Below are 25,833 nucleotides of genomic sequence, written 5' to 3'. Positions count from 1 at the left end.
AATTGCTGTCCGTCAGAATAGAATAGAAAAGTAGAAATAGAATTAACGATCCATGAATCCCAACACCCTTTTTTGTTTTGTTTCCGAGGAGTGAATTTTTTTAGTACTGTGTGAAGCAGTGGTTCTGTCATTAACACAGCGATGACTGCTGACAGATGCACAAAAGCTAAGACAGAATGAATTCAAGGCCATCCTACTGCAAAGGTGTCTAAAGGAAATTCAGACCTGTACAACCTGTTGCTTCTCCCATGTCTCATAGTTGACCAACTATAAATAGTAGCTGGATTGGGGCTGAGTGAACTTCTTGCTTTGTTCCCTGCCTGGGATTAAAAATAAATGGCTGAGGGGCTGAACTTGATTTGATGACTCATAAGTTGCCTAGACCTGATTAGTGTAAGCAACTGGGGAAGCTCCATTGCTTTTGGAGAATTCACTTTATTGGCCATGTCTGCGATGCAATTGTAGTGTATTTCTAAGTTATTTTTTTGGAGTTGTTGCTAAGCACATAGAGCTGCTGCTTGCTGCCCTGCCTCCAAATACCTTATTCCTCTTCTCCCAAAGGAAACAGTCTCCATATTTCCATTAGAAGGTAGATGGTTCCCATTTCCTGAGGGTTATAGAGCTCCACGAAAGATTCTATTCAAGTCTAACAGGATTCAAGCAGTTTCCAAATTAGGGGTTTTCCCCTTCTTAGACATTCACTTGCACAGATAAATAACCATTCTCTTCCATCATCTCTGAGTTCAGGGTTCTGGAGATTTTTTGAAATCTTAAACCCTCTTCAGACTTAAATGAACTCACTGTTCTTGTTGTTCTCTGTGAATTAGAGGACAAAGGTCTGAATTGGGAAACTTCCTTGATCGTTGGAGCCTTCCCACACATTTTAGAACTCTAATTTTCCAGGGTTCTAAAACACATAGGGAACTTCCACAAGTACAAGAGGGCTTAGAATTCAGGTGGCCATCCTTCCAACTCATGGAAGAAGACATAAGACTTTCAAAATTGATTCTTGAATCTTAATACCTAGCAGATGCCATGTGTTATTGTTCCATAGAAATGCTGTCCTCTGGCTTTCTGGAGTACAGTGTTCATAAGAAAGCACACAGATACCACCAAATTTTATTTCCATGCATATATCTCACACATGAGGGTTTCTCATCTAATGAAACTTTGATTGAACAGATTATCCTCTTTGCCCTTGAGACATACACAGATATTGGCACATTCTACTGCTCTGTGGCCTCTAAATATTGAAGAAAAGGGGACAGTGAAAGTAGGGCCCAGAAAGTCCCGTCACTGATTATCAGCTGGTAAAGGTTAGTGGGCACAGATGAAGCAAAGAACTGGGGTGGGTTTGGAGAACCCCCAGAACAGCATGCATGAGGGGGGAGGGGGGATCATTTTCTCTGGCAAGCTTAAAGCTTCTGCTGATAGAACAGTCAGAAGAGTGTGATGCTGGATTCCTCCCTTTCTATTTGCACATTCCTCATTTAGAAGAAAAGTTGCTCCAGATTCAAAACCTGGACTTCCAGATGTAATAAAATGAAATATTTTTAATTCTTGCTTGCTCAATGTTTTTGCATTTAGGAGGCATATAAAGATTTGTTCACCAAGCAATACTTCAGCCCAAAACATAACTAATTTGGAATAGCAGATGCTCAGATGCTCAACCCTATGCAAAAAATACTTTCCTTGAAAACATACCCAGTTTCTTTAGGAACTGAGCTGCCTGCTGTAAACAGAGCTGACAGCTTAATATATATTGTAGTTTACTTGCAATGAATAGATACTTTCACACTGTGTACTAATGACATCTATAATAATCCGTGTCTTCTTCTTTTAAATATAATGATGTCAGGTTATTTATAATCCTAGAAAAATGCCGTTCTTGAGAGTGGCCAAGACTTTAAAATTAAAGTTTAATATTTTCAAATACTACCCCCCAATTAAATTATACACTATTTTTACTCTAACCTTAAAATGCTGTTTTAAACAAGCAATGTGCCTTCTCTTTGATGTTTTCTTAATCCAGTAATGACTGAAATCCTCTGTAATGAGGGCCTAAAACCTTGTCATATATATTGGGACAGGAATAGATTTATACTCTCACCAGAGTAATGACCAGATCCATGCTTAATAATTTTTAACTTATCCTTATTCCTTAACTTGTTTTAGAAATGATGAGGAGGCTGGTTAGGCATTAGTTTCTGAACTTTATATGTAGAGCATTGGGCTCATGCACACATATGCACCATCCTCTCTGGGTAAAAATATTTATTACATTTTTATCCCATCATCCTTCCAAGGAACTCAGAGTGGTGTAAATGGTTTGCCTTTTCCTGTTTTATTCTCATTCAGCAACCCTGTAGGTTGGGTAGTGTGAGAGAAGATGACTGGGCCAAAGTTAGCCAATGAGATTTGAAGCTAACCAGGTTTCTCTGACCTGCATCTTGACATACAATTGAGTTCAGCACACTGGCTCTCCAGAAGCATTGAACAACTTGGCTAAATACCATATTAATCTGAATTATCGTGGATTTCTCTGAATTTGTTTTGCCTCCCTCTTTTGAAAGAGAGGGTCAAATAGTGGATTCAGAGAAATCCACGATACAAATTGATGTGCTTTTCTAGTGGGACCAAAATTACTTTCTACTGTGGGGCAAGGAACTAGGGATGATGCATGAGCATGCAAGACCACAAAACACATCCCATTTAAAATAAGGTACCATTTGAGTTTCCTTTCAGTGTCTCGAGTACCAGCTGTCATCTTTAAATTTGCCTAACTGCATGCTTCTTATGTGAAAGCAATGTCTCCATGGTGGTGCATTCTTGGAACTGGAAGTAGCTCTAGGCCCATAAACAAGATGGTGACATCAATTTGCAGGATGGCAACATTTGCTATATCAAAATAATATTAATAGTCATTTGTACAAGAACCATTTATACAAGCGAGCAACCTGGACTTCTTAAATACTATTGTACTCTACTCTATTGTAGCATTGCGAATATGTGTCAGTCTTATAATATTTGTGATACTCTAGGATTAGGAAATGAAATTCACCAAACTTCCAGAGAAACTTTGGGGAGGAGAGGGACAAGAAACTGCTGTAGGATACACTCAAAAGCATAGAAAATGTCTTGAAACTCCACTTCAATGTTTATTGCTGCATTTGTTTCAATGAACTCAGGGACAGGTACCTTAACCTTACAGTAACCAGTCAGATAGGTTATGCTATGAGAGAGCTACTTACTCTGCAATGAACTTGTAGACCAATCAGGGTTCCCCACATGTAAACCCAGCACTTTAGCCACTACTCCATTCTGAACCAATGCCTGCAGGAATAGGTGTGTTGTGAGAATTATAGTTCAAATATTGTGCTGTATTGCGATACTGCTGAATTTCTTGCATTTCTGTTGTGTTGTTTTAACTGGTTTTCATGTTCATTTTACTTTTAGAAATTTTTAAAGGCAAGTGAATATATACGGTATAAGAGTTTACAGATCAAAAGGTCTGTTAAAGGCCATAACATATCTTTGTATATTTGCTCACATTTTGTCTAAAGGAAATGCCACATTGTACACAAAACCCCTGAACGACTCTAGTCATCTAAATGGTTCAATCTCACTCAGACATGTGAGTTATTCGTGAACATTACATTCTGGAGACCAACTATATAATTATTAATTGAAGGGCCTATTTCATACCATTTTCCCTTGGATATCCTAGTGGGCCTTAATTGTGCTACGCTTCTGTACATATGTACTATAAATAACCACCAAACTTTCACCTCACTTGAAAGAAATTAGTTGGAAGATTTCTGAAATGCTGTTTTGGGACATTCAGACGCCTTGGCCCTGTAAGGATTGTAATGTTCTCAATTTTAGCATGTCAAGGGTAAGAAACAGTTTGGATGGCTATTGCGGGGTTCCTCAAGAGCATGTTCACTTTGTGTTACACTGCTTGATTTTTTAAAATGCTTCAGTCATGGAGGTGTAGAAGAAAGAGCAAGTTGATTTTTTTTTATATAAATGCCATTTACTTTGCCTGATGGACTGCTAACAGAAAGCACTGAAAGGGTGCACTGTCAGACTTAGTAGTTGTCAGACTTGGTAGTTGTTGAGGTTAGGGCAAGGTGTACATAGCCAGTAAGAGCAGAGTCTTAAAGCTGCTCAGAACAGCGAACAAACATATCCCAAAAGTCTTTCCCAGGTCCTGAAAGTATCAACTGATCTGAGGTTTTCTGCAATTGCAGATCACCTCCTTTCAGTTCCTTCACTGGTCAGGACCAGGTGGTGGTATTCAGGACTAGGTGATTGCTGCCTTGCTTTCTCACAAGTCCTGACAACTATCTGCTCTCTTATCTAGTGAACTTCATTAGCAGTAAACATGTTTACAATGAAACAGGGTCTCAAGTAAACGGTTGGAATTTGCTTAAGAAAACCTAATCATATTGCTATCACCTGAAAAGTTTCCTGAAGATTATTGAGCAATTATATTTACATGCCACCCATCACCCAGAGGTCACAGGGTTACAACCACAGGCAACATGAACAAACTTAGTTAAGAGGACTTTCTACCTCTGGCTGGTAATTTTGGAGAGACTGTATCCAGTACACTTCCAACCACTACAGTCCATACATGCCAAGAAGCAAATTACTTGATAATGCTTTAATGTAAATAGCATTTTTATATTGCTTCGCTGATCCCCAGAGTGGTGAGATATAATTAAATGTTAACTACAGTGGCCCTCTATTTCCCCCTCCCTAATTGTCCACAGTGCGTTGGAAAGAGGACTATAGGACCAGTGTCATTTGTGCGCAATCTGGAGGGCAAGGTTCATGCTTCTTTGACATAGGGGGGAAATAACTGGCTTTGTTCATTTCCTGCCCTTCCAGTTTTGCACTAAAACATCAAGCCAGTCATGTTGAATATGGGGCGTTTTTCTTAAGAAGCAGCTGGTTCACTTTGGCACTAAATGATTGTTAAATAGAAGCAGGAGTAGGCAGGAAGAAGTGCAACCGTTCCTCACATGAGTGCTGTTTCATCACAAGGGTGGCACTTTTTGGAGTGCTTGTGTAATTTTTATCTAGAATTAATTAACACATGAAAACTAAACCAAAAACAACTGAAGCTGGTGTATGTGTTCTTCTTTGTTCATTGATCTTGCAATCATTTTGTAATATTTTCAGTGACTTTAACTTTGCAGCATTACCTTATTTTGGTTTTTATTATTTTATTTATTTTGTTACTTTTATATTTTTGTGTGTTTTGTGCTTCTTGCTTTTAACACTTTTATAAGTCACATTAGGCTGTGTTTTAAGTGGAAGGGAGGAGTGTCAGTTATCTGAAACAACCAAATAAAATATCCACCCCTATAGGATTTAGTGGACTATTATTGTGGTAAATGGTGGCTAGAAGGCACCTTGTATGTCTCCTTCCAGCAACTGCTGCAGCCACCTGGTGCCAAATATACTGCTTTCCTTTCCTTTGGACCACATCAGCGAGGCCAAGAGAGGGGTGGTCTTGCCATCTGGGAAGCCCAGGACCTCCATACACACTGCCCAGGCTTGTTCCCTGGGGAGGTCACTTCAGTGCTGCTAATGCAGTAGTTTGACTTTTTTTATGGAAATGTGACCCCCCCCCCCTTAGAAAGCAAATCCTTTCAGGTTATTTGGATCGTAGCCAGTGTGGTGTAGTGGTTAAGAGCGGTAGTCTCGTAATCTGGGGAACCGGGTTCGCGTCTCCGCTCCTCCACATGCAGCTGCTGGGTGACCTTGGGCCAGTCACACTTCTTTGAAGTCTCTCAGCCCCACTCACCTCACAGAGTGTTTGTTGTGGGGGAGGAAGGGAAAGGAGAATGTTAGCCGCTTTGAGACTCCTTAGAGGGAGTGAAAGGCGGGATATCAAATCCAAACTCTTCAAACTCTTCTAATGATCAGGGCCAGCCCAATACATTTGGCACCTGAGATGATCCACAAAATGGTGCCCCACCAGGGAGGGGTGAGTGAAGATCAACAAGGGGGGAACAAAGATCTACATTGGGATCTGCTGCTCCTGTCAGTCTTGCCTCATGAGGCAGTTACCTCACCTTATCTCATGGGTGGGCTGGCCCTGATAATGGTTGCAGTATAAACTACTGCAATCATTCCCTCTTAATAGCAAATTCAGATGGTTGGATGCCATCAGTTTAGAAGTGAAACTGGACCGTCCCAAAATGGAAGTAGTTTCCACAGAGGCAGGTGTACTCTAGGTACCCTAAAGTATATTAGTTTGTTAATTAAAAGAAGAAGAAAATTTTAGCAATGGTTTGACATGAACCTGTGAGGTTTAGGTCTTAAATAATAAATATAACAATTAAACCTATAGAGATAAAATAGTCTATAGCAACTCACACTCCAGTCTGCAGATAGAACTTCCAGGTTCCCACTGAATGCCAAAAGCTTGAGCTCCTGTCTTTGTTGCTGTTTGGCTGTGTGCATGTGTATGCACTGCTATATAGTTTTCGATTTCTCCATTGTTTTCTATTGGTGGCTCTCAGTTTCACCCTAGGGAAGAAGAAGGAAGTCCTTAAGGAATGAGAATGATACAGCTCTATTAGCTCTGGATGATCCAGTATAATGCTACATTAGTATTCAGACTGTAGTTGGTTGCTATCATCTGTGAAGAAAGCCCTAATAGCCAAATATGAAGATTATATATAGTGGCCCAGGGTTTAGAATGGGGCATGCTTAAGCATGATAGTAGAAGCAACACTCTTATGGTGTTGTTCTTATCAAACAATCTCATGTCTAGGGCATCATAACACTGTCCTCAGCAGTTGCAGGTTAGCTGCTACAAACAGATGATTAAGACTGCATCGTTTAAAGGAGATATGTGATGTCAGGAAGGGACAGAGAAAAGTTCCTTCTTTAAGCAGGAAAACAAACAGGATTTTGTGTTATTCTCCTGAATACCTGTCCTACTGTTAGTCTGAGGATGATACGTTTCTTAAATATTTGTTTAATGATTGGACAGCAAGCATTCTTAAGAAGGCATACAAAATTAAAAAGTAAATTGAGTACATTCCAGTATAGTGGCCTCCACTGGTGTAGGCAAACTGAGGGAATTAGTATTGAGAGTTACGATACGTATATGAAATATACAAAATATTTACAGATGCAAAATAGGTGTCGAGAGGTAAGAAGGAAGGTACAGCATGCATGATGCAGGGTCCCTGTTCAAGCATTTTAATGCAGTGTTCTTCAGCCTTGGGTTCCCAAATGTTGTTGGACTACAACTCCTATTATTCCCAGGCAGGTGATGACAGTTGTAGTCCAACACCTGAGAACCCAAGATTGAAGAGCGCTTTTCTAATGAATACACATAGGTTAAGGTGTTCCTGCCACCACCACCCCTTTTGCTCAAATGGGCACCTGAGAAGGACTATTGTCTATTAATTAGGCTGCAGTCCTATCCATACTTACCTGGGAGTAAACACTACTAAACATAGTGAACCTTTTTTCTGAATAAATGTGAGTAAAAGTTTAATATGTAATATTCAGCTGTGTGTGTGTGTTATTTTAAATGTATTAAATCATTTAAAGATAAGCAAAACACTGCTAGTTTTTAGCTCACTTGAGGCTGCCAAACTCCACTTTATAAACAAAGGTTTTTAACATATGGGACATCTGTGTTGCAGAGCGAGCATGCTTTATTTGAGGAACTCTTAAAATAAGATTTAGTAGCCCTCTTCTTCCATAGGCACAAACGTTAGGAGACAGCTCCTCATGTGCTTCAGCCAATGTTCAATCAATATTTTGACGGTCTGTGTGTCTGCTCAAATAGCGCCTGTGGTTGATATAAGTAGGTCATACTGTAACTTCATAATCATGTGGAGCCTTTAGAAGAGTCTGTCTGTATCTTTAGTTGACTGACAGTGCTGAGTGCCCTTTTTTATATCTCAGCTATCTCTGTCTTGTGAGTCTTAACCTCTCCACTCTCTGTATAAGTGATTATGTGGTCTGTGCTTTTCTGTCCTGTCTTGTCTTGCCTGTATTGATTTGCCTATCTGACCACAATATCTTAACTCCCATTCTTCTGTTCTCTTAAGATTAGCAATAAGTAATGATGCGTACAGTGATAGTGAGCACTCATAAGAGCACATTAAGAGCACGACTGGATCAGACAGCGGAAGGCATCCTGTCCAAAAGCATGCCTAGCAACTTGTTTCCCACAGTGGCCAACCAGATGCCCGTTTATTTTATTTTGGTCTATCTATATCCTGCCCTATACCCAGATAGCTCTGGAAGGGGAACGATAAAATTCAACTAAATGCTGAAATTTCAATTGAAATTAGCACAACACACCAAAAAATACAATGAAACAGCATGCCCCCAATATTCAGACAGTGGCACAAGTGCCCAAAGGCCTAAATAAGCAGCTTGGTTTATAGTTTCCAGCTGTGAAGAGAAAGCATTCCAGAGCCTATGGGAAACTCACAAGCAGGCAGTGAGCACAAGAGTCCTCTCCTGCTGTTGTCCCCTGTGACTGGCGCTCCTAGGAATCTTGCCTCTGACCCTTGAGGTAGACTAGTAGCCATTGGTAGCCTTATTCTCTATGAATTTAATTGTGTGCACAGCATCAGACTGTACCATAAAGATGCGCTGTCAACATTTCACAGTTATTTCCCTAACAATGTTCCATTCACTTGGCAGTGCATGCAAATTACTTTATGCAAACAATTTCTTTCCATTCCTGTTACTATTTTGTTTGTGGTGTCCCCTTTCTTTCTTTTTTAAAAGCACTACAGTACAGCTACAAATACTGTTTCCTTTTCTGAACAATCCAGCACCATATTATGTCCCCACATGGCCAATGAGAAATAGTTTAGCTAGGGTGGAGATCTCATGTACATTGCAACAATCTCTCAAGTGGATTATCCATCTCTTTTTCAGGAGAGAAGTTGTGATTTATTACATTTTTATCCTTCCATTCCTCCAAGGAGCACAAGGCCTAGTTCTCTCCCTTGGGTCTGGTCTGGAAACTCCATCTGCTGCAGGATGCAGTGGCTAAATTGCTGATGGAGCCAGATAGCTCACAGTATGTGACAACTCTGCTAAAACACTTGTGCTGACTACTCATATGCTACCAGGCCAAGTTCAAGGTTACCATGTTAATATACAAAGCCCTGAACAATTTGGGTCCAGGACACTTTAAATCCCAGCTCAGTCAGTGATCTTCCTGAGGAGCACTGTTAGTGGTTCCCCATGTTTCCGAATACCAGCTGCCTTGAAATAGAAGTTGAGTGTCTCCCATCTCATGCTGTGGAATACCTCTTCTAACAAAGACATGGCAGGCACCTGTTTCTCCAAAAGGCAAGAAATCTGCCTGCATCGGATTCCAAGAGGGAATCCGACAATTCATGGCTCTCTCACTCTGCCTCTGGCTCAAGGGTACAACAGTTCAACAGTTCAATCACAACAATATGGTTAAAAATGCAACTATGGTTTAGCATTGCATGCACAGCCTTGGGTTTGTGTTTGCCATCTCCACTTTCCTGTAGTACAGCTTCAAGGAGAAACTAAATATTCCTTCAATTTCTAATTAATCATATCTTAGCATTCTGTCTGACTCATAAACTGTGGTTAATCTTTATGATGGTTTATTGGAAGAAGCCAGCTACATAACAAGGGCTTAAAGTTGGTTCATCTGAGTATCCTATAGTTATTTAAAATGAAATATCTCTCCCCCCACCCGTATTTCTACATGTGAAACTCTGGTTAGTTAAAAATGAAAGTTCAGATCCTTATGGCCATATTGGATAAGGACTGGGGAGCATGTGAGTCTGCATTAGGATATTGACATATCCAAATGCAGCCTTCAAAACTGTTAGTTGCTGTTTCTCAAAGATAATTTGCCAAGTATTCATCTCAGAGCCATGGGAATTGCCCATTCAGCAATTCACCCCCAGTTATTTATTAACTTCAATAGATTTACATATATTTGTTCTCTTCTGTCTGTGTTTCTCCTTCCTTCCTTTTTGTCTTTCTCTTCTTCAGAAAGATAGTTGTTGTGTTTCTGCTGCTACCAGCCTTATATCAGATCACGACACAATTATGCGTTGCATCCCACCAATTGAAAATCAGTGTTTTACGGAAGCCTTACATAATTTTAGTACATTCTCATAATTCAGCTGTAACGAATACTTTCTTATTTATAGCAGGCATGCAATATTTGTCACAGAAATGTAAGCTACAGTGATAAAGCAGAACTTTTCATTTGTTTCCCCCCTTTCCAATCAGCATCAAATTATCAAACTGTTCTTGCTTCTTCTTTGTGTTTAAGTTGAATTATTTTCAAAGGTCTTTGCTTTTATTTTAATATATTATGCTCATAATTTTTTCAAGCTACAGGCATTTTTTCTCCTTTATAGTCAACATACATTATTTTTTAAAGGTCTTTGCTTTGATTTTAATATATAATGTTCTTAATTTTTTTAAAGCCAAAGCCAACTGAAACTGTCACTGTCACAACTGATGAGTCTGGGGTAAGATTAGTAAACTGACCCCAGTGATTGATTGTACCTCTACTTGAGTTTATTCTTTTTACCATGTCTCTTTTCTCCACTGGTTTTTTCTGTATTTTTTTCATGATTGTCCTACTAGAAAGGTGTATGCAGTGATTTGGTTTTGTTGTCAATGTACCTATCAAACTTTACTACAGACAAACCCAACGTGACCCTATTAACAAACTGGAAAACTTGGAAATGCATGCATTGTGTGAAGCATTTCTACAGGTCCTGTGTGCTAGCATGTAATTTTTCCTGTCATACCATGTTTATAAAGTGGGAAAAGACCCCAGAGACACATTTTCAAATCTTACCTCTTTCACCTCTGCATTTATTGTTGTTTTTCTTTTCCTGAAATGTTGCATGTTCTGCATTTTGCTTGATCTGATGTTTCCATCGTACCCTTTTAGAACAATGAAGAGAGTGCTAGAATCTCCATCACCTTTTTCCGCCTTTTTCGAGTGATGCGATTGGTAAAGCTCCTCAGCAGGGGTGAAGGGATAAGAACTTTGTTGTGGACATTTATTAAGTCTTTTCAGGTAAGTTTAATGGTTAAACTCCTAGCTTCTAGGGGTCAAAATACAATCATTCTGAATAGTAGTGACCCTATAGTTGTGGCCAATGTGAAACAACCACATAGGCAGGTGCACATCAAAAGGCAACAGTTGGATGGAGATATATATTTTCTGTTAAGGACACATCCAGATCCATTGCACATGATAGTGATCTATGTATCACTTAAACTGCGCACATTTCTTGAGAGTACTTAATCATTTTCACAACAATTTAGCGTGGCATTCCAACTGAGCCTTAAGCCAGAGTAGGGAACCCGTGCCTTGCTGTTGTTGTTGGACTCCAACTCCCACTTGTCCCAGCCAGCATGGCCAACAATCAGGGATGATGGGAGTTTTAGTCCAGCAACATCTGAAGGAGCCACAGGTTCTCTACTCCTTGCGTACAGGGGTTAGTGACCTGGCTTAACAAGTCTCCTTTCCCCAGCTAATGATATGGCTCTCATTCCAGCAGTTCCAATTCTTCATTCCAATTGTCTGTCTTCATGTTGTTGTTTTTAAATTGTTCTTAAGCAGGTTGAAAATAAGAACTTTCTGAAAAATTAGATTGTAATCATTTTTAAAAGGCACTTGAAACATTTTGACGTTTACCATAATAGCTGCAAAAGTATTTATTAGCCATAAAGCCTAATTTTTTGTCTATTTAATCTAATGTAAATTTCAGTGAGTTCAAATGGGCTTACTCTGAAGTAAGTGTTCAAAGGATTGGCATTTTAGCATAATATATCATTGTAAGCGTTAGCTATTTATGCATAAAATTATATCTCTCAGTCTGGCTCCACATTTGGTTTTTCTTTTTTTAAAATTAAGCCCATGTCCAAATTTGGCTCTTACTGGCTCACTGAGAATTCTTGATGTGCAAGGAAACTTTAATCTGATATAACATGTTGCTACTTCAGCTTTCTAACCCCATTTGATGTTGGGTAATTGTAAAAGTGGAAACATGAAGTATGATTGCAATCTGCCATTCACGATATGATTATGGTGTGGTACCCAAAAGGATACACAGTTGATATAATCACTAATACTTTTCACACAATAGCATCAGAGCTAGAGGTTTGTAACGTTTTTAGGAACTAGAAATGGTCGAAACTTTCCCATTTGTTCTACTCAAGAAACTAGGTCATGCATTCCCATGCTTTGAAATTCAAAATGCTGGTGGTAGTTTTTAAAACAACTGGTCATTTAAAAAAGAAATTCAGTGTATAAGGGAGTGTTGTCATTGACAGCATAACATTCCAGGGTGAATTACAACCATTTAATAAGGCGATGTTAAAAACAGATTAATGTAATACTAGAATATTTGACTGCGGATCAAGTAGTACTAAAGGTCATGTATTTATTTTCAGGGGCTTCTTACCACTTGTCTCTGTGGTTCATTAGATCAATCTACTTGTCTGCCAATAGATAAGATATGTAGTTTAAGCCTACCTTGCCAGCCCTTTAAGGTGGGGCACTCATTTCTCAGAGGTTGAGCACATGCCCTTTGTGGACAAGGTTCCATGTCCAATTCCCATCATCTGTGCCATTGCAGAAACAGCACTGGCAGAGACCTTCACCTGAGACCCTTGAGAGTCACCAACAAACAGCAGATAGTGCTGGCGACGTGGTGTGATTTAGTATAAGGGAGCTTTTTGTGTTCATAGCATTTTAAATATCCACATAGGTTTCAGTTCCGAAGCAGAATAGGCCAAACATTTTCAGGGAGACTGCAGTTTTCAAATCATTTATCCCTCTCTGCAATCAAATTGCATTGGTAAAATGATGCAAAATAGTTTCAAAGGATATACCAGTTTGTTTGTTTTTTAAAAAATAATAATATTGTTTTTCATTTTAGGCTCTGCCATATGTTGCTCTTTTGATAGCAATGTTGTTTTTCATCTATGCGGTTATTGGAATGCAGGTAATTAAAAATCATATTTCGTCTGAAATAAAGAGGCTCTCATTGATCAGTTTATAATGTATAGCAACTGCCTACCTCAACATTCCATTCATAGCTTAACTATGTATGTGTATTCTCTAAAGCAAAGGTGAGGAGCCTTGACCCATGGACCTAATTTTGCCTGACATGGGCCCCAATTTGGTATGTGAGGCCATTTTCACTACCCCATCAGCACCTACCTCATGTGTGGGGCAGATAGAAATGCCTGGCTCAACTGTGACCAGGTTTCCTATGGGGAACTTGAACTTGTCCCTGCAGAAAGCATGGTAGAATTCACCACTAGTCAGATGTTGGGTGGTAGGCTGAATCCTGCTGGATCAGCAGAACTCAGTTGCGAAGTCTGTTGCTGCAGAAAGCAGTTTTTGCACTGTGGTTCCCAAGGTGCTCACCAACCAGCTGTTTGTCAGGCACTGTGGAAAGTGCTGTGGAAGGGCCTTTGACAGGCATAATAATGACTTCTAGGAGTTGACAGGTGGGTTGTCCTACCTACCTGCCATAGTGTTAGGGTCAGAGAGTGATCTGGCTTGTTTGGTTCCCCAAACCCCAGAGTAGATTTTCAGGGGAGGCACATGCAGGGAAGGAGCAGAAAGGAAAGTCCTGCCTTTAAACATGAACTCTCTAATATTTATGGAAGGAAAGTTCAGATCCAAGTCATAGTAGTTTTTTGCAATTTACTGCTATGGCCATTAACACTAACTTAAAAGGGGCTTAGACAAATCCACATGGAGGATAGTTCTGCCAATAGTTCTCAGCCATGTTGGCTAAGTCTTACCTCTGTTTTCAGTTTGCCACCCAATCCCAGTTGCTGAGATCAAACAATTGGGGGGGGGGGGGGCTTTTACTTTCAGGATCTGCAGGCTTTCTGGAAGCATATTGCTGACCATTGCTAGAAGCAATATGTTAGACAAAATCAGCCTTCCTACCAGCTCCCATCAATCCCAGCCATCACAGCCAATTGTCAAGGATGATGGGAGCTGTAGTCCAAAATAATATGAAAGCTGTCAGGGTGGGGAAGATTGGGCTAGGTTAACCCCCACCCCCCACCCCCCAGGATGTTTCTTATATTCTTATCACCAGACTTGTTGGAGGATAAAACAAAATCACATTGGATGGACATTTGTCCTTTTCTTCTTTTTTTAGGTGTTTGGTAAAGTTGCTCTGAAAGACGGAAGTCAAATTAACAGGAACAACAACTTTCAGACTTTTCCCCAAGCGGTGCTGCTTCTCTTTCGGTAGATGTTATCTGTTGTTTTGTTACAATTGACATCTGAGTTATAAAACTGGTAGACAGCAGAGGTTCTAAAATTCTTTCTTAAAGTTTCAACTAGGTATAATGTCCATTTCACAATAGTTTGAGGACATTTGAACATATTACACATAGGCCTCAATTTCATGTGGAAAGCTATTTGGAGACCTAGAGGGCTTACATTAACTTAACATGTTTAAGATTCATATACTGATGGTCACTGTATCCACAATGTAAACTGATGGTGGCCTCCCATTAGTATTGTTTGCATAGTTTTTTGTTATTATCCTTTCTCTTTCTTCTTTAATCTTATTTCATTTTTCAAAATTCCTTTTTAATGTAGTTAATGCTCACTTTCCAGTGTGATAAATATGAAAAAAGGCCAGTAAGTGAACCTTGATCCAAGATTAAGTGGATCTGTTTGGTCTTCTCTTCTGCTGGTGTCCCTTGAGAGCCACTCAGTGGTACAGAGCGAAGAAGAAAGGGGCAGTCTTGTCCACTGAGGTCCCAGGATGGCTCTATTTCACCCCCTCTCCAGGATACCTATTGGTTCTTTCTGATCTAACCTTGGCCCAAAAAGTTTCCAGATCTGGAATGGATCTTTGCCTTGACAATAACCAGACTCCAGCCTTGCCTTGGTGCTGCTTTCTCTTTGCCTGTCAGGCTGTCTGTTCTTCCCTACCCTTCTTCCCTTCTACTGTGTTAATTCTGCTATCCTCCTACCTGCACGTAACACAACACACCTAGACAGTGAAATGTAAAAAAAACAACCCTGAGTATATGAGCTTGCTTTAAATTATCCCAGTGTACTAGCAAGGAAGCAGGATGTTGTAGGCACTCTTTTTAACGCCTGCATCCTTGCAATAAGAAGAACAGGAATGCTGGCACCTTTAAAATACTGTCACATAAAACACTATTACTATGACGGAAGTTCCAAAACATGATTTATTCCAGGTTAAACATTAATCCAAAGTTATGGAAGGGAGAATGTCAGAAGGTGCTGCTCTTTCAGTCACAGTAGTACGATGACAGGCAACATGCCCTTGCTGGAATTTTCCATTCCATGCATCCCTGTGTGTGAGAGGAACCCCACTCAGCGGTTTCATGTAGATGTTAAACAGCATGGAGGATAAACTCAAACCCCAAGGAACCCCCACATTGAAGGCTACACAGGGTCGAATAGTACTCCCCAAGCATCACCCTCAGAATGACTGCGCTGGGGGTGGGCCTGCCACTGAAGGGGATGACAGTAAAGAGGGTCTCCTCTTTGACCTTTAATTGTCTGTGGCCTTTTAGAAGTGGGTGGGATGTTTTTAATGTATTTTATTCCCCTCGGCCTGGTTTTAATGTAGCCATGTGGGTTTTTTGGTTGGTTGGTTGGTTTTAAGTGTCTTTGGGTTGTCTTGGGCAAGATAAAGTGACGTAACAAAATTAATAACAATGACAACAACAACAGTGGTGGGCAACCTCCTTTCTGTCAAAGACCACATTCTCTGTGGGGTAATTTATGGGCAGAACCAAAGCTAATGATGGATGGAGTCAAAGACAAAAGAGCACTGGATTAACTGATTGGGAATAAAGACTACGCTTATTCCAATTTTCCCCATTTTAATTCCCAATCTTTTGCAGCTCTGTTCAGATGCAAGCCTCATCTTACATGATGGGATTGCTTCACATAATTGTAGCATTGGAAGGGGGATCCCAAGAACTATCTAGCCCAACCCCCTTCAATGCAGGAATCACAGCAAAAGAAAGCCTGACAGATGGCCATCCAAACTCTCTTTAAAAACCTCCCTGTGAAGTAAAGTCCACTACCTACCAAGGAAGCTTGTTTGAGTAGCTCTTAGCTTCAGAAAGTTTTCCCTAATGTTTTATCAGAATCTCCTCTCTTGTAATTTGAAATCACTGGTTCCACTGATTACGCTCAAATAAACATACAACACTAGTAAGAATAAGAATAAGAATAATGCATATGGGTTTTTGGTACTATAATACCAATATAGCAACTGCCCTAGAAAGCAAGTGAAAGTAAATCCTTTCTAACATTACTGAAAGATATATATGCATACATAACAATGCAGAAGCTTACCAATTTGTTCTCAGATAGTGTCTTTAAAAACATTTGTTTATTTTTATCAGATAAATTATTGCCCTTCCAGTTGTACTGAAACTACATAGAAAGTGGGGACATTTTTAACAGCTAGGAAAATAAGAAGTGTATTCAGAGGGAGGGAGGGCCAGTTGCCTTTGTCCTCAGGTAGCAAAAGCCTTGGGGTAGCCCTGTGCTAAGACAGCCGGTGACATGGATGCACTATATGCATCAATCCAAGGAGATGAGAGGTTGCTGGGATAGGGTGATGGGACTGCATGCTCAACCTCTAGTGCTCTTATACATACATGAACCTTCTACACTGTGCACTCCTGTGACACGTCTGGAGCCCTTGTTAACAAATAAAAACAGCAACAGTATCATTCTAATTGAAAGAATACCATTTGATTCATTTTGTCATGTTTTATTCCAAATTAAAGGTGTGCAACAGGAGAGGCTTGGCAGGAGATCATGTTGGCCTGCATGCCAGGAAAGCGATGTGACCCAGAGTCTGATTTTAACCCAGGAGAAGAATTCACATGTGGAAGCAATTTTGCCATTATTTATTTCATCAGTTTCTATATGTTGTGTGCTTTTTTGGTGAGTCAAGAAGCTGGAACATCCTTAAGCACTATGATTGGACAGCAAAGAATGCGACCCTAGACCCCTGGAACAGCATGTGGTGGTGGTGGGGAGAGGAGATTGCTCCATCTGGCAAGCCAAAATGTTTGCCTGATGGAACGATCACCTTAGCATGACATTTAATTCCTGACTATAATTTGGTGTGTGTGTGTGTATAAATAATTTTCATTCACACACATTGAATCCCTATCTATAATTTGATATATGTATTTAAAATCTTCACACACATTTCTGTGCACACACATTCCGGGATAATATTAATAATTTGCATTTTCCATATGAATATAAATGTACTTAAATAACTCCTTCAATTTTTTTTAAGATTATCAACCTATTTGTGGCTGTCATCATGGACAACTTTGATTATCTGACGCGCGACTGGTCTATTCTTGGTCCTCATCATCTAGATGAATTTAAAAGAATATGGTCAGAATATGATCCTGAAGCAAAGTAAGTTAGACACCATTGTGCTGCCATGTGTGCCTACCTAAGGAGCCAAAGAACCAAAAACAAGAGGGTAACTTAAAGGCAGGTGAAACTATTTTATTAATACTATACCTTTTTCATAGGGGGAGGATAAAACACCTTGATGTTGTTACCTTGTTGCGACGCATACAGCCTCCACTTGGCTTTGGTAAATTATGCCCCCACAGAGTTGCGTGTAAGGTAGGCTTTTCTGTCTTTCAGAGCATTTGCTCTTTATTGTGTCAGTACTTCTGTTTAATATCATTTGCTAGTGCAGAGATGGCTGTAAATTCAAGGCGCCTGATTCAATGAATTACAGCCACAGGCTCCTTTCAATCTAATGAAAACCAGAACTTCCTGTTCTTTGTCTTGACTCACTGATTTAGAACAAAATGTGGCTGTGAGTGGTAGCAGAAGAGAGTATAGGTGCAGCAAAGCTGTATTGTCATTCCTTGCTCGCCAGCTTTGACGAGGAAGTAAACAATCTCCATCTGTACCTGTCTAGCCGAAGCTATGCTATGCATGTAGAACCTTCCAACATATTTTCATGAATAATGGTGCCTGCTGCTGCTTCTTGGAGGAATGAGCATACTGCATACATTTGTTTATGATGCCATTAAGTTTCTGTATAATATTTGTCTTGTTGTAACGGGCTGGTTCAGACACAATGCCACACAGCGGTTTGGTGCTACATCAAGCTGTCATGCTTCAGCAGCTAAAAACAAAAAAAATGCCGTACTGAGTCAGTTCAGAAGTCCTTGAAGAGTGGAATTCTGCCACCAGCTAAGACAAGACAAATGTCCTTCGACTGCCCACAAGGAGGACATAATGAAGAGAACTAGCACCCTTTGATTTAACCCAGAATCTGTTAAATAAGATGGTTTTGGAACAAGCAAGGTAAATAGGACCTGCATTATTAGATGGGGCTACTTGGAACAAGACTTACAATGAAAGCATGGGCATTTCAGATCGAAGGATCCAGAGTCATCTATGTGAAGTCACCTTTTTATCTTTAATCCAGACCCAAATACTTGTATTTTGGGCAGTTTGGAAATAGATAAGCGTGTAGGCCAAAAGTATCCTGCCAAAATTTATTAGAGTACATTTAGAGCTCATTGATTTTGCTGAAAGAGTTGAAAAGGAATCACCAAAGTTTAAAGCAATGGGACTTGCTTAATGTTGGCTGCATTGTGCCAGATATTCCCCAAATATTCATGCCACGTATTAATTAAATGTGTAAAACCATAGGATACCAGCTATTTTAACATTCTAGTTTTTGTGTTACACATATACCACATAATGTCTACGATAGATTTTGAGGATCAGGCAGAATTTTTTTCTAGTGACACAGCCATAGGATAAGCCTCTGGTAGATTTTGCTAAGTTAGGGACAATGTCATGTTATCTTATTTTGTCTCCCAAGCATTTTATCTGCTTTTCATATATATGTATTTTACACATATACATATGAATGGACACATGTATTTGGTATATATATATATTTTTCAGTGTCTTGCACTGAAATTCCTTTGTATTTGTTTATTTCTGAACATCTGCAGAGGTTGGTAGCCATGAACATGCCCCTAAACAGCGATGGAACGGTTATGTTCAATGCTACTTTATTTGCTTTAGTAAGAACGGCCCTGAAGATTAAAACAGAAGGTAAGAGAATAAGATACATACTTCCAAGTGCTTTTTTATTTTCCTTCTTACATTACTGCTTTGTACTGAGAATCTCTTATAGAGTGGTACCTTGGTTTGCAACAGCTTTGGATTACAACCATGTCAAACCCAGAAGTGTGTGTCCCTTTTTTTGGATTACAACCCTTGGGGGGGGGAGAGGCCCCATTGGCGAAAGCACGCCTTGGGTTACAACTTGTTTTGGTTTTACAACCAGACCTCCAGAATGGATTATGTTTGTAAACCAAGGTAGCACTGTACCTGGTGACCACCCAGTTAAGACTTTCCAAACATGAAAAATTGTACAAACAGTTCTTCTAAGTGTTCCAGGTGAGTTACTTGCCATATATCCCAAGCTTGTGGGGGGGGGGAATATTTTCCTTTGCTGTCAAAAGCATTATAAGGGAAACCTGCCTTGGACTGTCAAAATTATCTTGTTGCTTCTCCTCAGATGTCTAAGATATATTATTAGCCCCTAACTATACAGTACTGCTGAGTGCATTTGTGTACCATCCATCTTGTCTGGGTTCTACGTTTTTTGTGCAAATGTAAACTTTCTTTACAGAAGTGGGACCTCTGTCTTTCTCAATCTTTAAGCACTGTTAGGTCAGTAATTCTGATGAGGATCATTCTTTCAGCACATTGGCTTTTCCTTCATCACATACAGTGAAATAATTTTCAGAGAAAATTTTACACTTGGTGAAACATTGCCAACTGAATTTGGAGAGTTTCCAGATGAGTTTCTGAATCTACACTCTACTTTTCCTAAGAAATAGGAAAATTTTCTATTTCCACCTACAAAATTTTCTGAAACAAAAGGAGAGGGTTTTTGGGGAAAAGAGGGCTTTCATGTAAACCCACATTTGTATCCTTTTCTGCATGCTGTTCATCCCCTGTTCACATTTGCCCCTAAATCTGTTCACGCCACCCTCATAACTGCTCCAGGGGATTGTGGGAACCTACAGAGCAGATCACTTCTTCTGAGGAGTGAAGGAGAAGGATGGGAAGTTCCACTGTGCTCACAGAATGTCAGAAGAACAAATCATAAAGGCACTGTCTTCACTCTGAATATACTTCCTGATGTGGCCAATAAAAGTTTGTGATGTGATGACATCACAAAGGAAAGTTATAGTGAGGGTAATCTTCCTTACCTCACTACAAATGTTTTCTCCCCAGTGAATGCTTGTCATAGGATGTTTTTGGGAGCCCTTGTCTCCATTTTAGCACAGCCTGATCACAGCAGTATGAAATGGAATTACTTTTTGAATTACTATTCCCAAGATTAAATTTAACATTTGCAAATTTGGCCTCCCTGCCTTCTCTCCCTTGTTTCCCTCTCTTTTCAGGAAACTTAGAGCAAGCAAATGAAGAACTCAGGGCAGTTATAAAGAAAATCTGGAAGAAAACTAGCATGAAGCTTCTTGACCAAGTTGTTCCCCCCGCTGGTGGTTAGTGAGATGATCTCATACATTTCTACATTTTCAATGCTTACATATTGATACAGTTTTGAAAAAAATACCATGGCACTAAAATCAGAATAATAGTGTTAATGAAATGATAAATTAAATTATAAAATGCAAAAGCATTCATTAAATATTTTAGATGCTTATTTGCTAATTAATGTTGGAAAAAGTATCTCTATTAAATAGAAATATAAACATTTATTTTAGGAATATAACATTTGAAAAAATTCTAAATATTGTGATTGTAAATAATTTATTTATGTGTAAACATTTTAGTTTACAGGTTTCAATATAATGTACTGCTAAATTAATAGAGCCTATGTTCTGCTCTTATTTTTATTATTGAACATCCTTTTTGATTATGCTATCTGCAGGTAATGAAGTTAGTCCAAATTTGCACTAGGTCAGTGGACAATTGTGTGCCATTTTTTATAATGTATATATATATATATATAGAGAGAGAGAGAGAGAGAGAGAACTTTTTATAGTAAACAGTGACTATAGACTGAATATAGCCCATTTCCCTCCTCCAAAAAACCCCAAAACAGTTAAATATAACCAAGTTAATCAGGATGTACAGGGTACAGAATTAGTCTTCTGATTTTAATATATAAGCTAGAACTAACTAGGTAAGCTATTATTAATTGTCATAAGACAGCATAGTCAAGGTTTTATATTCTATATATGAAACATACACACCAAGATATATTTCTCTACAGTATAAAATAATGATGAACTTTTGATTGTAAGTGATGTTTTGACTTGCTTTTCATGTTTTAAAAGTGCAGAATCTGTTGCATAATGCAATCCATATCAGTCCTATCCCAGACATCGATCCATTTCAGTTCATTATGTGGCTTCTTTTATAGCTTAGTGTACTTTTATAGTGCTAACCCAGCTTTCAATATGGTTTTGGCTCAGGTATGGAAGTGACCCTGAGATCACTTCGAGTGGTAGAAGCTGATCTCTCTCTGAAGGTGACATTCTCAGACTCTAGGGGAAAGAGAACAATACTGGCTGTCCAACTCTTCAGCATGGCGCAAGAAGGAGTATTTGCTTTGTTGCTGGAAGAGCCACTTGCAACTGGCAGCTCAGACTACAGATGGGATGATGTCAAATCATATCTAGGGAAATCGAGCTGTCAAGAGAAAACCGATACTGCACATTTAAAACTACTCTGCTCTTTTCTAACCTTACACCTGAGTGCTTGCATGGCCTAGATTAATTGCTTTGTTATTGTTGTAACTATGTGCTTGAGCTTTTTCTGCAGCCTCTATTCCTTTCAACTATCAGTCTTTTCAGAATATTCTGAAGCAATTCTGTTTTAGGGTGGTGGCATGGAATTAGTGTTGCCTCGGGTCAACTTGATTCCCCTTCTTTTTATTGAAATACAGACACATGCTTCAGAATAGCGAGTCGTGCCTTCCTAAATTAAGCACATGGAGAGCATTTGTTGAGTGTGCATCTAGAGAATAAACCATAATACATTTTCCTCTACAGAGTGCAATTAAAGGTTCAGCTCCATTTCATTGCTGCTTTCAAAGTGAATATTGATTTTCCATTTGCATAGACAACAAAGTACAGTGAACTTGTCTAGAGAAAAAGAATAGATAATGCCACTAAAATGCAGAAAACAGAACACTGCCAAACAGGAAATCTTTCACAACTTTAGGCAAATTGCAGTGAAAAGGGAATAGACATTTTTGCAACTATTCATGCCTGGAAGTTGACATACAGGAAAACATAATAAAATGTTTTATTGTAATGTAATGTTTTATTAAAAACACAAGATAGGAAAGCTGCAAAGTAAACAACAATGTGAAGAAGACTTTAAGAATTTTGGTTAGTAGGAGAAGTTTAAATACTCCTAAATATATAAATAAAATTTATTTAATTTTTAATGTACTGCAAAGGTTCCAGGATTATAAAGAAATGCATTATATAAACCACAGGTTTTTCACAAACTTACATGATAGGTCAGATTCCTGCATTCACTTAAGTATTATCTCTCAAACAGGATGTTATAGCTAAGAAAAAGCCAAATCCCTGTTTTTTTTTGTGGTAAGTAGACTTAATAAAGGAATAATGAATCTAGCAAGATTAATCATTACTGACCGTAAACCCATTTCCTTAATTTACTCATAATTGCCAAGAGGTTTAAAATGTCAAATTACTTGCAAATCCTCAGGTTCAGTTTAACACTGATTAATTAACACTGCTAATATATGATGGAAACAGGAAGAGAAGTCACTTAAGTACAGATTCCTTTCTTTTACCCCAAGATTTTATCTAAATTCCCCATTCTTTAACCTTCAGAGGCCACTGAAGCCCATCTGCCACCCTCCTGTCTTCTCCCCAAACTTGTTTTGCTGAAATTCGTTCCCTTGGGTTTTTCTTTTACGTTGATTTCCACTCTGTTTAAAGTATGATCACTTCTGCTCCACGGCTTTCCTTCACATATCTAATTATGTTTGTCTTTCTCAAAAGTCTGGACAGATTTTGTACCCATGGCTGTCCATGAAATATATTGTGGGTATGTCCCTTTTGCACCTAGCTTTTTAACTACATCCAGGAACTTGCTGCTTTGCAGATGTGAATTGTGTGTATGCCCACATTTACACATGCATATATGGTGCAACCCCCACCCCAACTTATGGTTCAGATAACTCACATCTTACGCTTATTTAACTTACGAGATTGCAGCTTTGGCTAACAAAAAAAGCTTGTTGGTCTTCCCTCACAGCTTTTAAGACTTGATCCTTAGTACTGAAGCCCCTAAACTTGCATTGTAATTAGTGGAGGTTTATAGACCATGTATCCTTTAATAAGGCATTTGTTACATGGTGAGAGCAGGCTCAAATGATGCTATTTAAGAGTCGGAATGGAACAGACAGGGCTCCCAACCAAGCTACTTCAAATCTTTTTGTTTCTTGTTTTCTTTCATAAGATATCCTTTAACATCTTCTAACATATCACATACCACACCAAATCCTATCAGGCCCTACCTGTTCTGGTATATGGTCAATTTCAGGATTTATTGTTTAAAGCTATCTACAATTGAATAATTTGGGACTGCAGATAATGTAAATGGATTAGTTTTGACACAGAGACCTCTTTTAAATATAAAATCCATAGTTGATAGACATAGGTAATTGAAACTGACTAAAAACATATATTCCAGTGAAGTGCTGTGCCATTGTATATATCCTTATCTGGCATTAAGTCTCTTTCAATTCAGTTGGGCTTACTTCTGAGTAGATATATATAGGATTGCACTACCCACGGCTTTTTCCTCCTCCCTCCTTAAACCAGTACAAAATACAAGGAAAAGAAACACAGTGTTCTGTTTGGGAACTGTTCTAATAAAAGGAAACTACTAAAAGATATTTCACTAAATTGCCAATAATGGCAAATATAGTCCAATAATTAACAATGTCCGCTCATCGTGCTTTGTCTTTTTTAAATAACCTAGCAGTATTAATACTGTCAGATAAATGTAAAAGCTAATGCATGCTGGAAAGCATTTGTATTAACACCTAGTCTTGATATGAACACTTCACAATTTACCTGCCTTACTAATGATCTAAGATAGAGTTACGTTCTATCTTTGCTGTTATTTTGGAACCAATCACTGCCAAAAGAGAGTATTAACTTCTCTCCTAAAAGACTACCAAAGTGGAATCTCAGTTGAAAGTTTACCAAATTTAGTCTCCAGGGTTTGCCCCCGAACTCTGGTTTCTAATGCCTGATATATTACTTAATATGAATATTGCCTGTTAGGTGTTCAGGGAGTGAGATAATTTATATGCCACTTTAATAGGTCAGACAGAAACAATAATAATTAGATATATTTGAATTCACCATGGTGATAATTTACTTGAAAGGCAGCAAATACGAAAAGGCCCTCCTCCTATTATAGTTTTTATAACACTCTGGTTCAAACTGATCAAAGTTTGCATTTTCAGAGTCATGTAGACATTTGCATTTTAAAAGATAATCTTACCTCTTTGAACTTTAATAAATTAGCATCTTTTCCTTTCTTAGGAAATAGTTCACCTATCAACTGCTTCTACTGCCTAGTCTTGTTTGCTTGCTAAAACTGCTTTATGCTAGATTTAGTCTGCCTTATTATCAGCAGCAGCAGCAACAACAACAAAAACCCTTGTGCCAATGGCACTGTCACATTTTTTCCTGATTTGGATAAGAGTATATATTGGCTACTAATGAAATGTGCTGACTTGGGAGAGATCTGTCTGGTCTGTTCATTTAGATGATGAGGTAACCGTGGGGAAGTTCTATGCCACCTTCCTGATACAGGACTACTTTAGGAAATTCAAGAAACGGAAAGAACAAGGACTGGTGGGGAAACATCCTGCAAAGAACACCACAATTGCACTACAGGTGATTTTGTTTTCTACACTTTAACTAACCATGTTGCAAGTTTGTTGATAACAACAGGTAAATGACTGTGGGTGCCACAAGGACTGTATTTTATTGAGACATTTTGGGGTCTTCCGCCATTAAAAGGAGTAAACAGTATTGTTCTGTATATTACAAGGTAAGTGTACAAAGCCTTTTTTTCTGTAAAAGAAGCAGCAACTGGTAACAGAAGCTCTATAATGTTTTCAAGTAGAAATTGTAAGGGGGGGGGTTAAGCAGCTCTTGAAAACGCAAACTTTTGGTTGACTATTTATTTCATACTACTCTCCACAAGCCCCTTCTTTCTCCGAATATCCTAAGATCTGAAAAGCAGAGAGTCAGAGGCACACACTGTAAGTAGAGTCAAAGTGGTTTGAACACACTGTACATTATCTCCCCCTGAAAACAAATGTCTCGAAATACAATGATTCTATATTCAAAGCATTTGCAGTATGCGTTAGAATGCTTCATCTGGACAGCAATAACAGACTGAAAAAGCTGAGAGGGGGAGACACCCTATTCTTATTAGCACCACCATGCAATATGTTTAGGAATGAATAAATACAGTTTCCCAGGAACACTGGTATGGGTGGGTGGATGTAAAAAGAAGCATTTTCATATCAGTACAAGCAGGTAGGTGGCATATGAATATTAAGTGTTTATTAGAATACCATTTGTGTTCAGCAGAGGATGGGGAAGTGAAAAGGGTTCTACTTGGAGCCTTATTTTCAGAGAATAGTTGAGAATAACACCTGTCAAGTCCATGTT

General features: G+C 38.9%; 1 protein-coding gene across 31 annotated transcripts in view; it reads left to right on the top strand.

The window, feature by feature from the left end:
* CACNA1D (calcium voltage-gated channel subunit alpha1 D) overlaps positions 1–25,833 on the top strand; it is a 184,070-nt gene that overhangs the window by 127,598 nt on the left and 30,639 nt on the right. For 18 of the 31 annotated variants that reach the window (XM_083420303.1, XM_083420309.1, XM_083420312.1 and 15 more), the window contains 10 exons: positions 10,482–10,526; positions 10,958–11,086; positions 12,957–13,022; positions 14,202–14,293; positions 16,837–16,996; positions 17,361–17,488; positions 17,608–17,704; positions 19,063–19,165; positions 20,530–20,631; positions 24,917–25,047. In XM_083420303.1, coding sequence (XP_083276429.1) covers positions 10,482–10,526; positions 10,958–11,086; positions 12,957–13,022; positions 14,202–14,293; positions 16,837–16,996; positions 17,361–17,488; positions 17,608–17,704; positions 19,063–19,165; positions 20,530–20,631; positions 24,917–25,047 — 1,053 coding nt within the window. The remainder of the gene's footprint in view (positions 1–10,481; positions 10,527–10,957; positions 11,087–12,956; positions 13,023–14,201; positions 14,294–16,836; positions 16,997–17,360; positions 17,489–17,607; positions 17,705–19,062; positions 19,166–20,529; positions 20,632–24,916; positions 25,048–25,833) is intronic. The other 13 variants (XM_083420304.1, XM_083420285.1, XM_083420305.1 and 10 more) reach the window with 1 other exon arrangement.

Source organism: Podarcis tiliguerta, assembly GCF_965153285.1.
Source record: "Podarcis tiliguerta genome assembly, chromosome: 2".
NCBI lineage: Eukaryota > Metazoa > Chordata > Lepidosauria > Squamata > Lacertidae > Podarcis > Podarcis tiliguerta.
This window is presented reverse-complemented; position numbering and strand designations above follow the sequence as displayed.